Raw genomic sequence first — 14648 nt, 5'->3', positions numbered from 1 at the left:
GATGTGGGGTCAGAGGAGCTGACTAGAGGGATAAAGAAGCCAGCTCGAAGGGGCTGCCACTGACCAAAGATAGGATAACATGAGCATTAAAAAGAATGACTGAATATGTAAATATACTGAACATATAAAAATCAATGAGCCATTACAACATTTAAACTAATAGAGGAGGTCACCTCAAACCCACTAGGATGGCTACTATTTGAAATAACAGAAAATAAGTGCTGGTGAGGATATGGAGAAACTGGAACACTTGGGCACTGTTGGTGGGAATATAAAATGGTGCATCTACTATGGAAAATAGTATAGTGGTATCTCAGAAAATTAAACACAGAAGTACCATATGATCCAGCAATGCCACTTCTGGGTGTGTACCCAAAAGACTTAAAAGCAAGGTCTCAAAGAGATATACTTTTATGCTTATGTTCATAGCAACATTATTCACAACAGCTAAGACGTGGAAATAACCCAAGTATCCATCAATGGATGAAAGGATAAATAAAACGTGGTATATACACACAATGGAATATTATTCAGCCTTAAAAAAAAAGAAGGGAATTTTTTTTTTTTTTTGAGATGGGGTCTCTGACGCCCAGACTAGAGCACAGTGGCACGATCTTGGCTCACTGCAGCCTCCACCTCCTAGGCTCAAGCAATTCTCCTGCCTCAGCCTCCCAAGTAGCTGGGATTACAGGCACGCACCACTACCATCTGGCTAATTTTTGTTTTTTAGTTTTTGGTTTTTTTTTTCTTTTTTAAATAGAGACAGGGTTTCACCATGTTGGCCAGGCTGGTCTCGAACTCGTGACCTCAAATGATCCACCCACCTCAGCCACCCAAAGTGCTGGGCTTACAGGTGTGAGCCACCATGCCCGGCCAAAAAAGGAGATTCTGACATATGCTACAACATAAATGAATCTTGAGGACATGCTAAATGGAAAAGCCAGTCACAAAAAGATAAATGCTGTGTGATTCCACTTGTATGAGATACCTAGAATAGTCAAACTCCTAGAGACAGAAAACATAAGGGTGGTTGCCAGGGCTTGGGGGGAGGAAGATAAATGGGAATTGTTTTTTGTTTGTTTGTTTCTTTTTTAAAATGAGTACAGGGTTTCAGTTTTGCAACATGAACAGTTCTGGAGACTGGTTTCACAACAATGTGAATATACTTAACATTAACACTACTGAATTGTACACATCAAAATGATTGTGATGGGAAATTTTACATTACGTGTATTTTACCACAATTTTTAAAAAATAGAAGAGGGACTCTTAGAACACCAATTGAGATTGTCAGGGTATCAACTCACAACTCTGAGAACTGTTAATTAAAAGAAACAAATTAACTATCCCATTTTCCAACGTAAACTATATTTCAGAGTAACCAAATAGCCCTCATGGAAGCAAAAAATATACTTTATACAGAATTCTAGCTAATAAATGAGAAACAATAGAATTAGAAAAATATCCTTTGAAACTCAATAAAATTAGACTCAAGCAGTGATTACTGATGGATAATTAGGTAAAAGGTGGGGAGCTTTACAATGAAGGGATCAGAATATTATCACCTAAATTCACTCTCATCAATTCAGCATCATTAAAAGTGAGACAATCAGGCACTTTGTGCCTCCTTAAGTTATGAAACAGGAAGAACGCAGCACCCTCCACCCCCACCCTCCATCAAAACTGACCTGAATCTAATCAAGTCTTTATTGCTAACTTCCAGTCTACAGGAAAAAATACGGGATATGAAGGAAAAAATTCCTTGCATGAGGAAGTAATCAGTAAAACTCAAAGTTCTGGAAAACTTAGGAAGCAATCAGTTAAACCCAGAATTGTTCTGGAAAATGCTCAGAACACATGACCCAGTTTCTTCAACAAGAGGGTGTCTACTAGGATGGAGTGGGAAGAGGTACTGTTCCAGATTGAGATATTTATGAAACATAAACAAATGTGATGTGTAGCCCCATGTTCAGATCCTGACTCAAAATAATCCCAACTGTAAAAAGACATTTTTTGACATAACTGGAAAAATCTGAATATGAACTTATAGTAGGTAATACTAAGGGACTGTTATTAATTGTGTTGGGTGGAATGACAATATCCATCTGGCTGACATCCTACCCCAACAACGTGGCTTGGAAAGCAAGAGGAAGGATGAAAGACTCGCTGGGTCACTGCAGAGGGAGGCATGCTCCATTCAGGGGCAGACTCCCAGGAAGAAGATGGAAAGCCCAAACCGATGCTGTTCCCGCAGTCCCTGTTGTGGTGTGGAGCCCAACCTATCTGTCCACCCCCTGCCCTGGACACATGGGCTGAAGCTAGGTACTGTCCTGTGGAAAATCCAAGCCCAGCAGCCATCAAGTCTAGTTTTTAATCCCATAGCTCAGGGCTCACCCTTTCCCTGAGACTCAGAAGCCACATTGAGTGGCATGAGATTTTGTGAGGGATTTGGAGCTGGCTGAGAGAGGCCTGATAGCCTTTTGTGCACTCCTTCCCTTCCTGTCGGCAGGTGCTCTTCTCCAGCTCCCACTAGGGCAGAATGACACAGAGAGGATGTAAGATGAGAAAGGTGCCATGCCAGCCTGGGATCCTACACCCAGACCTCTGTCTACTCAAATTTTAGAAGATGCATAAGTAGGCAGGTGTGATGGTTCATGCCTGTAATCCCAGCACTTTGGGAGGCCGAGGCAGGTGGATCACTTGAGGTCAGAAGTTCAAGACCAGCCTGGGCAAACATGGCAAAACTCCGTCTCTACTAAAAATACAAAAATTAGCCGGGCATGGTGGTGCACACCTGTAGTCCCAGCTACTGGGGAGGCTGAGGCAGAAGAATCAATTGAACCCAGGAAGCAGAGGCTGCAGTGGGCCAAGATCGCACCACTGCACTCCATCCTGGGCAACAAAGCAAGACTCCATCTCACAAAAAAAAAAAAAAGAAGATACGTAAGGACCAATGTGAAAAAATCCCAGGCCCAGGCATCAGACCTTCACTGCCAAGGGTCCTCTCATGGCCCCTTGACTCAGATAAAGTAAACCTGGCCCAACTCAACCATGCTGGGGCAGCAGGAACACTGAAGCCCTAGGGGAAGAGACCCTGAGTGACCACACCCCATCTGACGCATCAGAAGAAAAATGCAAACTGAAACAGAGCAGAAGGAGGTAAGAGGCCACAATGGGATCCTATAGCACCTTCTGGCCCCTTTGGGCGGCTGAGTCCTCTGCAGAAGCCCTACAGGCCCACCAAACTCAACCTCTGACCTCTACCCTAATATTTCCAAGACCAGCCTCATGCATAACAACGTCTTCTTCTTCAAACCCACTCTGCACTCTCATATTCCTTTGCTCCCTATACTCAGAACACCCTTGCCCCTCCTACTCCTCCAAACTCATCCTTGCAAGCCCAACTTAAATGTCACCTCCACGCAGCATCTTCCTTATGCATGGAGTCATCATGAATTAGTCCCTCTGGGGCACTCTGCGCAACTACGTTTATAACCTTGGTTTAGCCCCACTCTCAGTTGGCCATATACTGTAGCTGTTTGGGTGGTGACCACTGCCCTTGCTAGGCCACTGTAAGCTCCTGAAGGTGAGACTCCCTTCTGCTGGCATCCCCTGGTTGGCACAGACCCCCAGCCCATGCACAGTGGGCACTCAGGGAACACATGCAAAGCTCAACAGCTACCAACACATGCACAGACCCCTGGCTGAACTGAAGCAAAAAGAACTGTTTTGCTTTCCTCCCAGGCCTCTGTAGCACCAGCTTAGGGAAGCACCATGAGGGGTGGGTTTGGCTATGTCATGAAGAGAACCACCTTCTGGAGTCCTCCTTCTTCAGAGAAATCACTAACACATAACACAGACACAGAAGGTGCCAAAGGGTATTCTCAGCGCAGAAGGCTTTTTTTTTTTTTTAATGAATCTCATCAAGCATAACCAAGAATCAAAACAAGCAGATAAGCACAGTTGCTTTCCTGGAGTGGTGAGAATGCAGTTGAAAGGAGGAGGCTCCATAAACCTCTGCCACAGGCCCCACATGTCTGTCCACTCTCCTTCCTTCTATCCTAGCCCTGCCATTGGCCCTACTGCAGTTTCCACAAAAGGACTCTGCAAGAACAGCTGTGTCACTGCAGAGCAGAACAACAACTTATTAAAGACACAGTTCTTTGGCTGGGGACAGTGGCTTACGCCTGTAATCCCAGCACTCTGGGAGGCTGAGGTGGGCAGATCACTTGAAGCCAGGAGTTCAAGAACAGCCTGGGCAACATGGTGAAACCCTGTCTCTACTAAAAATACAAAAATTAGCTAGGTGTGGTGGCACATGCCTGTAGTCCCAGCTACTTGGGAGGCTGAGGCATAAGAATCACTTGAACCCCGGAGGCAGAGGTTGTAGTGAGTTGAGACCCCACCAGTGCACTCCAGCCTGGGTGACAGAGTGAGACTCCATCTCAAGAAAAAAAAAAAAAAAAGACAAAGTTCTTAGAACAGACTGAGGTGCAGGGGCAGTGACTCACCTATCTCTGTCCCCAAGTTCCTTGGTCACATGCTAAGACTGTGCTGACACCTGCCAGAGACCAGAGGGAGATCATCCAGTAAAGACCTATCTCGGGCCTGACACTGGGCCTTGACAGACCCTTTGAGGGGAAGTTGAGTGGAACATGGGACATGTCCATAAATACACTTGCTAAATTAGGGTCTCACCTCAGTATGGGCAGGACACCTTTTCCAACAAACACCAAACACTAAATATTCAGGCAGAAGTCCTCTTCTAAGACTCATAAGATTCCACCACTACCCCCATATCAATGAGCTTTCCTCTCCATGCCCAGTCATGGAACCTGTGTGAGCCAGGGGCCCAATACCCATAACAGGGAGGGTCTGCTTACCAGCCCCTCCGTCTCCTCTGTTGTCCTCTGGAAATGTGCAGCCAGGACCATGTAGTCCCGCATCTGCTTGTGACATTCAAGACACTTGATTGAGTACCGGATGAGCCTCACAGGATCTGGGTAGAGTGGCAAGGCTGGAGGAGGGGGACTGGCACTGCCCGAAGTGAGGCCATGTTTGGGAGAGGATGAAGGGGCTGGGGCTGCTGGTGCCGTGGAGTTCACAGGGGCCGACACGAACATTTGGTCTGCAGAGATAGGCTTCACCAGCAGCTGGGAACACTGCATGACGAGCCCCTTGCTCTTGTGGTCACGGGCGTGCCGGAGCAGGCTGCACTTGTTGAAGAAGAGCAGCGTCTTGGAGCACAATGTGCACAGTACCTCAATGTGGACGCTCCGCCGGCCATAGTGCTGGCTCAGGCTCTTCTCTAAGGCAAATGCATCTCCACACTCCAGGCAGCAGTACCCACTGGCCGGCACGTGGATCCTGCTGTCCGCAGGCGGGCTGAGATTTGGCGCATAGAGGGGCACAGGGTTGGAGCTGTGGAGGACCTTGTTGAAGACCTCTACAATCAGTGGGGCAGCCTTTTTCACCTGGTGGACCAGGGGCACCGACATTTGTGTAAGCTGTGGCTGACTCCGTCTTTGCACTGAAGACTTGGCTGTCACTGATGCAGCAACACTGTGGGGGACAAGGTTCAGGTTGGCCAAGTGCACGGCTTTGGGCAGGAGGTTGGCAGGGGCCAGGGTGGATGCCTGCAGTGCTGTGCTCTGTTGCTTCTTGCCTGTCTGTGAGCCTGGGGCAGCCCCCTTTGGGACCCGGGGCCCAGAACTGCAGCAGGGAGATGAAGAGTCACTGGCCTTTGTCATGCTCTCGTCACCTTTCCTGGCCCCCTGGGGGCTCCCTGAATTTGTGCCTGCCTCAGGAAAGTGCTCTTCCACAGGCACCTCATCCCCTGGCACCTCGCTTGGGGCCTCTGCAATGGCGCTCCCTAGAGGTGACCCAACAGGGGACTTACTTGGATCATCAGGATCTGGCAGGATCCTTGTGACAGTCCGTTTGATTTCCCCTGATGATGTCTTAATGGTTTTGATTCTCACTTTGGGAATTGCTGGTGGGGAGCTGGCAGCCACAGATGGTGAGCCTTTGCTGCTGCTGTCACTGCAGATGCTACGAGGGCTGTCCGATGGCTTGATACTTTTTCTAGTGGCCTCCAGAGGGCTCCGGGGACTCTTTGGTGACTTGGGCATTTTGGGGCTACCTTTAGAACTCTCTTTAGTGGGCCCTGAGAGATCCTTTGTGTGGCCAGGCTGATCCTCCTTAGTGACACTAGCCACTCTTTTGGCCTGCAAGGCCACCAAGGCTGCTACACAAGAGGACAGCTTGGAATGAGCTGGCTTTAGACGCTGCCTAGGGGGGACTGATGAGCAGGTACCAAGCTCCCGGGCAAGCCCCTTGGACTCTCCAATACTGTTGCTAGGATGGCTGTTGAACTCCAAAGCTTCCCCAAAGAATCGAGTGGCATCCGGATCCTTGTGAGGTTCCACTGTGTTCTGCCCACCTTGCTCGTGTTCCTGCTGGCTCCCCAAGGGCAGGGGTTCTGGCTTGGGTTCTTTCTTACAAAAATGATCAAACATATGCAGCTCTGGAACCGGAAACTTAGCCAGAGCCTCCAGGACTGGGCCTCCCACAGCCCCGCACCCAAGAGGGGGTGGGAAATAACTGTCAGAGTGTTTGGGCTTTATCCCAAATCCATTATCTTTGATGGGATCCTCAGGTTCTGGGCTGGAGATTGGACTGAACTGGTTGAAGGTGGGTAATGGCTCTGACTTGGGAGGCTCCAGTTTGCCAGGGAAACTCCTGGCACTGTCTCCATTCATAAAAGTAGAATCAAATTTCCCACAGTTGTGGGGATCTGGAGGCAGATCTGAGCCCCGGAATCCATTGTGTAGGAGACTGGGAGTAATGTGGTCTTTCTCTGCTTCAAATGACTCCTGGCGGCTGGTGTTCTTGACAATGACACTCACGGCCGGCACATCGGGGGCTGATCCTGAGTGAGACAAGGACACACTTTCATCCATACATATGCCTGGAGGTTTGAGGGGACTCTCATTCTCCTCACTGGGTGTCTGGATGGCCTCCTTGGCATCAAGGCTGGTGGGGTCTGGGATGTCAAAGGCAGCCAGAAGGTCATCAAAATCTGGGGTTTTCATATCCCCCATGGCTGGATGCTGGCAAGGGCTATAACAGAAACAGAAAACAGAATCAGTGACCACCAGGGTCCCACTGGACCATCTTCACTACACACCCATCAAACTAATGCAAACACAGCCAGCACACCCATGCAGAACCCCACATACTATGACAGGAAGCCACACACCTCAGTTTTACCCCAACAGGTTTCTAAAATGCTGGAGAGGTGGGGGCAGAGATGGAAAGAGTAGTGAGATGTAGCAACAAGCTTGCCTGGACGATCTTAAACCTCAGTACCTGGAAACTGATGGCTGGTTACAAAGCCACAGAGAATACACTCCTACCATACTCCCTCAGCTTCTCAGGGAATATCATCCCTCCACGATCATGTGCACTAGCAAAAAGCCACTCAGCACTTCCAGCCTTTAGAAAACTACTGATTAATACATGAAACCTGGCTATAACTTCTTCTGCTAATTTACTCTTAGTAATTACTCACTAACTTTATATAACTTTGGGGTTTCTTTCTGCATAAATTCAATCAAATCCAAAATGCTTTGCTATTTGTGTTGTCTCATCAACTCTAGAAAATTATAACATCCCTAGGTATTTTTTCTCCGTTCAGCAGACACACTTGATTCCTTTTCACCCTAAAACTGTTATCAGTTGGTGAATGCTCCTCCATTAAACCTGAGGAACAGGGTGACTTGCAAAGTACCAACAGTTATCAAATTGGCCAAGTGACAGTTTGGGGGAAGCCTAAATTCTATTTTGACTTAATATACAAAGAATACGATAATAATTCTATTTTAACTTCATGCACCTGTTTCCTTCATGATCTGGGGAAGCAGAGCTACAAAACCACTGCAACAGAGGAAACACAAGGCCCTAGAGACACCTTCCATTAGGAAATTCTTATAAAACTCACACTTAAGATGAAACATAAAACTGGCTGGCTCAAACCTGCTGGAGGGAGAAGAAAAACCTCACCATCTCCCTTTAAATCCTGCATCTGCTTCAGCATTCCAGAGCCTTTACTGGCTTACGTGTTTCTTACGTCACATTTATGTTGAAAACCTTTCTGGATGCAGATTGGCACAATTCTTTTAGAAAGCAGTATGGTAGCTTCACAGAACCAGAAAAGTGGCAAACTTTAGGTCCAGGAACCCCACTTCCAGAAATTTATCCTAAGAACAAAAATTATCGAAAACTATATGCAAAAGTATATGTTACAGCATTATTTAAAAAGCACAAAAGGGAGACATACACACAAAAAGAATTTAAATGTCTAAGACGAAAAAAAATACTTGATAGACTATAATGCAGTCATTAAAAATTCTCATTATGGGCCGGTTGCGGTGGCTCTTGCCTATAATCCCAGCACTTTGGAAGGCCAAGGCAGGTGGATAGCTTGAGGTCAGGAGTTCAAGACCAGCCTGGCCAACATGGTGAAACCCCGTCTCTACTAAAAATACAAAAATCAGCCAGGTGTGGTTGTGGGCACCTGTAATCTCAGCTACTCCGGAGGCTGAGGCAGGAGAATCACTTGATCCCAGGAGGCGGAGGTTGCCATGAGTCGAGATCGCACCACTGTCCCCAGCCTGGGTGACAGAGTGAGACTCCATCTCAAAATAAATAAATAAATAAATAATAAAAATTCTCATTATGAAATCTATATAGCAACCAGGAAAATTACTTACAATGTCAAGTTTAAAAAGACTAATACAAAAATGTTGTCAGACTATAACAACGTAAAACTATGCATGCATTTGAGCCAAGATTTTTAAAAAAATGAAAATGATTATGCAGAGTAGTGGAATTACTGTTGGGTTATTTTTTTAAAACTTTTTTAGAGGGCTGATAGATTGCTTTTATAACTTTTAAAGGGAAAAATAACAACAACAACAACAACAAAACCCACTCAGAACCACAGGGCAGCAGGTGGCATAGCAGAGGTATATCTCCTACCACCCCGTGGGATCAACAGGTTTCCAGGTTTGGTTTCTTGCCCCACTCCCAACTCCCAGCAAAACACATCTGCCTGCATATGAGTTCTCACAGAAAATGAAAACTACACTCCCTCCCATTGGGAAGATATCTAATTGTGGTAATAATAAAGTGCAATACCAATTACCTAAACATGGGTTGGCAGAATACCCCACTGGAATGAGATATAAAGTTTTGAACAGAACAAATGTTTGTCTCTTGGAATAGGAAGTGTTGGAACCCATAAACAAGAGGAACATACCGGATGTCACTGAAAGCAGTGGGCACTCAATACCAAGTGACCTACTATGCAGGGTGATCATAACTATAAGGAAACTCCTGCATGATATTTGCTTTATAAGCTTCTTTTTTATTTCTTTTTTGTTCTTTCTTTTAAATGTCCAGGAAAGGCCAGGCGCAGTGGCTCATTCCTGTAATCTCAGCACTTTGGGAGGCCGAGGTAGGTGGATCACCTGAGGTCAGGAGTTCGAGACCAGCCTGGCCAACATAGTGAAATCTCATCTCTACTAAAGATACAAAAATTAGTTGGGTGCGGTGGCACACGCCTGTAGTCCCATCTACTTGGGAGGCTGAAGCAGGAGAATCACTTGAACCCAGGAGGAGGAGGTTGCAGTGAGTCAAGATCTTGCCACTGCACTCTAGCCTAGGCAACAGACCAAGACTCCAACTCAAAAAAACAAAACAAAACTGTCTAGGAAAAAAAGATTGAGGGGAAAGGGCAGAATAGATTTCCCAGCTCTCATTAAGGAGCTGGAAAAAGCATGCGGGAGAAGAGGAGAAGTTGATTGTGTGTGTAAGGATTAGCTAGGAGCCTGCTATTATCTAATATGAAGTTGCAGAGGCTTCAAGCAGAGAAAGATTAGATCAGAAGTAAAGCTCTCCTCATAGAGAAATCTCAGGGATTGACTAAGAATGGTCAGAAGTAAAGTAAATATCTTTTGCTGGAAAATCAGAGCTAGTAAATGGTGTGAGAGCTCAATATTAGCAGCAGAAAAAAAACTTTTATAGAGATTTTAGGTCAGGCACAGTAGCTCACACCTGTAATCTTAGCACTTTGGGAGGCCAAGGGAGGAGGATCGCTTGAGCCCAGGAGTTTGAGAGTAGCCCGGGGAACATAGTGAGACTCTATTTTTAAAAATAAAAAACATTAGGGCCGGGCGCGGTGGCTCACGCTTGTAATCCCAGCACTTTGGGAGGCCGAGGCGGGAGGATCATGAGGTCAGGAGATCGAGACCACAGTGAAACCCCGTCTCTACTAAAAATACAAAAAAAAATTAGCCGGGCGTGGTGGCGGGCGCCTGTAGTCCCAGCTACTTGGAGAGGCTGAGGCAGGAGAATGGCGTCAACCCGCAAGGCGGAGCTTGCAGTGAGCCGAGATCGCGCCACTGCACTCCAGCCTGGGTGACAGATCGAGACTCCGTCACAAAAAAAAATAATAATAATAAAAAATAAATAAATAAATAAATAACATTAATAATAATAATAATAATAATAATAAATGTTTTAAATGCCAAAGCTGAAAGCCTTTAAAAGCCAAAGATCACATCCTATTTTCTATTTAGCCCCAGTAAGAAAAACCAAAAACAGCAGCAATCAATAACTGTGAATAAGGTACTCTACCGTGTGCCTACATGTTTATATTTACTTGAACCTTGCTCTAAAGCATCACATTGTTTTTAAATAGAAATTAATCAAAATGTACCCTGTTATAAAAGCAAAAGAACAAACTGTAAAGAAAAAGACAACCAATAAAAAAGTTATATTTACCAAAAACCTGCTAGCACAAAGCTAAAAGGCAAACAACAAATCAAAAGGAATATTTGTAACATATAGTTATTATCATTAATATCTTAATTAAAACATAAAAAGCCCTTACAGAGGGACCTCCTCTTTCGGCTTTGGAGCCCCCCCTTGCACTGTCTCTGTACAAGGTCGTTTCTTCCTTCTGTCTTCTGCCTTCCTTCTTGCCTATTAAATGCTCCACTCCTTAAAACCACTCCACGTGTGTCCCTGTTGTTTTCTCTAAACCGACATGAGGACCAAGAACCCTGGTGTTCCTCCACTCATCAGAGCCGTATCATTTTGGTGCATGGGCCAGGAAAGGAAATTCAATCATCAGACTGCAATCGAACTCCAAATGGTGCTATAAAGTGAACCACACATACACACGCCATTCTTCCGAGGACCCTTAGATCAACCCCAGGAGGCGCCCTAGCTGCTGTTCTCCATTTGACGCCCCTTTTCAGCAGGAAGTAGCCAGAAAGAGTCGTCGCCCAAAACCCCCTAACAGCAGTTAGTGTAGCATCTCCACAGGGGGGAATGTTGTAGAAAAAGGGGTCATTGGGAAGCTTTAAAGCATCTCAGGAAAAGTTCCTTGTAAAGCGCCGGCTCTTAGAGCCAGGCCAGCAACCTTTGATATGCAAGTCGGCCATTAGAAACTGGGTCCACCCAAACATGGAGATTCTCGTGGCCTTCTTGCCCTTTCCCTACATGTTCCTGGCAACACGGCCACCCCCATATATCCTCACGAATGTAGAACGTCCTGTCACCCTGTATTTGCATATTAAAAAGCTAGGGTGGGAGGGCCAGCTTTTTCTCGGGCTACGTGAATGACATGCCTAGTCAAACCAATCCCCTGAGCCCTATGCAAATCAAATACCGCCTCCCCCAGCCTCTGCATGTGTACCTGACTGGTATCCGTGGCAGGTGGGGACCTCCTCTTTCGGCTTTGGAGCCCCCCCTCCCTCTGTCTCTGTACGGGGAGCGTCTTCCTTCGGTCTTCTCCCTTCCTTCTTGCCTATTAAACTCTCCGCTCCTTAAAACAAAAACAAAAACAAAAAGCCCTTACAAAGCAATAAGTAAAATATAAGCAACCCATTAGAAAAATGAGTGAGGGTGATGAGCAGGCAATTAAAAGAAGAAAGACAAATGGACAGACTAGAAAAAGTACTCCAGAATGGAGTTACAACAATATTCCAAATGTTAAAAGTATCTAGGCCGGGCGCGGTGGCTCACGCCTGTAATCCCAGCACTTTGGGAGGCCGAGGCGGGCGGATCATGAGGTCAGGAGCTGCAGACTCCTGGCTAACACGGTGAAACCCCGTCTCTACTAAAAATACAAAAAAATTAGCCGGGTGTGGTGGTGGGCACCTGTAGTCCCAGCTACTCAGGAGGCTGAGTAAGGAGAATGGCGTGAACCTGGGAGGCGGAGCTTGCAGTGAGCTGAGATCGTGCCACTGCACTTCAGCCTGGGAGACAGAGCTAGACTCCATCTCAAAAAAAAAAAAAAAAAAAAAAAAGTATCTCAACAGACGAAATTATTTTCTCTTTTGTTTATCTTCATTTTAAAATTATTCCAACTATTTGTTTCAAATTGTATTATTTACGTAACTTCATTATTTTTAGCACTTTGGTGGTTATTATTTTCCCACAAGGTGGGATGATTGCTTGAGCCTCGGAGTTCAAGACCAACATAGTGAGACCCCATGCCTTTTTTTTTTTTTTTCTTTTGAGACGGAGTCTTGCTCTGTCACCCAGTCTGGAATGCAGTGGCGTGATCTTGGCTCACTGCAACCTCCACTTCCCGGGTTCAAGCAACTCTCCTACTCAGCCTCCCAAGTAGCGGGGACTACAGGCACGCATCACCACGCCCGGCTAATTTTTGTATTTTTAGTAGAGACAGAGTTTCGCCATGTTGGCCAGGCAGGTCTCAAACTCCTGACCTCAAGTGATCCACCCACCTCAGCCTCCCAAAGTGCTGGGATTACAGGCGTGAGCAACTGCGCCCAGCCCCTCTTTTTATTAAATGTAAAAATTTTTTTGATTATATTTTTAATATACAAAAAGAAAAAAAATAGAAGAAACTAGGCAGGCCAAAAAATTTAAGGAGCTTCTTACAAAAGATTCTAAAAATAATATAACATTCTTTTTTTTTTTCTGAGACAGAGTCTCGCACTGTCTCCCGGGCTGGAGTGCAATGGCGCGATCTCGGCTCACTGCAACCTCCGCCTCCCAGGTTCAAGCGACTCTTCCAACCCAGCCTCCGGAGTAGCTGGGATTACAGGCACGCACCACCACATCCAGCTAATTTTTCTGTATTTTTAATAGAGACAGGGTTTCACCATGTTAGCCAGGGTGGCCTCGATCTCCTGACCTCGTAATCCACCGGCCTTGGCCTCCCAAAGTGCTGGGATTACAGGCGTGAGCTACCAGGTGTTTTGTTTTGTTTTGAAACAGTCTTGCTCTGTCACCCAGGCTGGAGTGCAGTGGCATGATCTTGGCTCACTGCAACCTCCGCCTCCCGGGTTAAAGGGATTCTTGTGCCTCAGCCTCCTGAGCAGCTGGGATTACAGATGTGTGCCACCATGCCTGGCTAATTTTTGTATCTCTAATAGAGATGGGGTTTTGCCATGTTGGCCAAGATGGTCTCAAACTTCTAGCCTCATGTGATCCACCCACCTTGGCCTCCCAAAGTGCTGGGATTACAGGCGTGAGCCATTGCACCCAGCCAAAAATCATTAATATAAAATTCTTAAAGCACATCTGACATGGATCACCAGGGAAATGCTAGTTAGAAAATCAACAAAATAACTTAGTTAAAATAAAAGGTATAGTCAAAATAAAAAGCTTCAGCATACACCAGTGTCTGTAACCTGTTGAAAGCAGCAAGCCAAAGTTGAGAAGAGCAAACCACAGGCAGCTGCCTACCTTGCCTGGGGGCAGTCACTCAGGGACCAGAGCCATGTCCATGAACACCAGCCCAGGAACCATGGCCTGGCCTACAGAGCCTTTGTCAGAGGCTCACCCTGAAGCATCTGAATGAGCTAGATAGATCCAGACCTGGTGAGCTCACTGAGTGATCTAGAGTGGCCTAGTCAAGAGGCAAGGCAGGATCACTGGATTGGTGGCCTAGGCGGAGAGTAAATTTCACTCAAAGGTGAGACAGTGGAATTATGCAACACTATGAACAGCCCCCTTGGGGGTAAAGAACAACTCCAAGACTGGCAGATTGACGACTATACCCTCTTTCAGAATAAGTTTCTACCTAGGGAATATCTGGAAATATTTTTTAAAGATGAACATAAATTCCTATTGTTTATTACAGAGTCTACTACTTTGCCCAGGAAATTTTACCAGACATTTAAGTAAACATATCAACTAGATGTGGGTAAGGAGCATCTTAGTTTTGAAAGGGCCTCAGCATGCCGAATCACCCTATTGGAATTATTTGAGGGTATAAAAACAATATGACTCTGCCGGGCGCGGTGGCTCACGCCTGTAATCCCAGCACTTCGGGAGGCCGAGGTGGGCAGATCACTTGAGGTCAGTTCGAGACCAGACTGGCCAACATAGCAAAACCCCATCTCTACTAAAAATACAAAAATTAACCAGGCATGGTGGTGTGCACCTGTAAACCCAGCTACTCAGGAGGCTGACACAGGAGAATCTCTTGAATCCGGGAGGTGGAGGTTGCAGTGAGCTGAGATCACGTCACTGCACTCCAGCCTGGGCAACAGAGCGAGACTCTGTCTCAAAAAAACAAAACAAAACAACAACAACAACAAAAC

The 14648-nt window shown here is 46.1% G+C and overlaps 1 protein-coding gene across 5 annotated transcripts in view; it reads right to left on the bottom strand.

Moving 5' to 3' along the window:
* Positions 1-14648, bottom strand: part of ZNF592 (zinc finger protein 592) — a 54323-nt gene that overhangs the window by 13488 nt on the left and 26187 nt on the right. For 3 of the 5 annotated variants that reach the window (XM_055277352.2, XM_055277350.2, XM_063638606.1), the window contains 2 exons: positions 11768-11896; positions 4884-7122 (listed from right to left, as the gene is read on the bottom strand). In XM_055277352.2, the coding sequence (XP_055133327.1) occupies positions 4884-7103 (2220 nt within the window). In that variant the 5' untranslated portion in view covers positions 7104-7122; positions 11768-11896. The remainder of the gene's footprint in view (positions 1-4883; positions 7123-11767; positions 11897-14648) is intronic. The other 2 variants (XM_055277353.2, XM_063638607.1) reach the window with 1 other exon arrangement.

The sequence above is a fragment of the Symphalangus syndactylus genome, chromosome 5 (assembly GCF_028878055.3).
Source record: "Symphalangus syndactylus isolate Jambi chromosome 5, NHGRI_mSymSyn1-v2.1_pri, whole genome shotgun sequence".
NCBI lineage: Eukaryota > Metazoa > Chordata > Mammalia > Primates > Hylobatidae > Symphalangus > Symphalangus syndactylus.
This window is presented reverse-complemented; position numbering and strand designations above follow the sequence as displayed.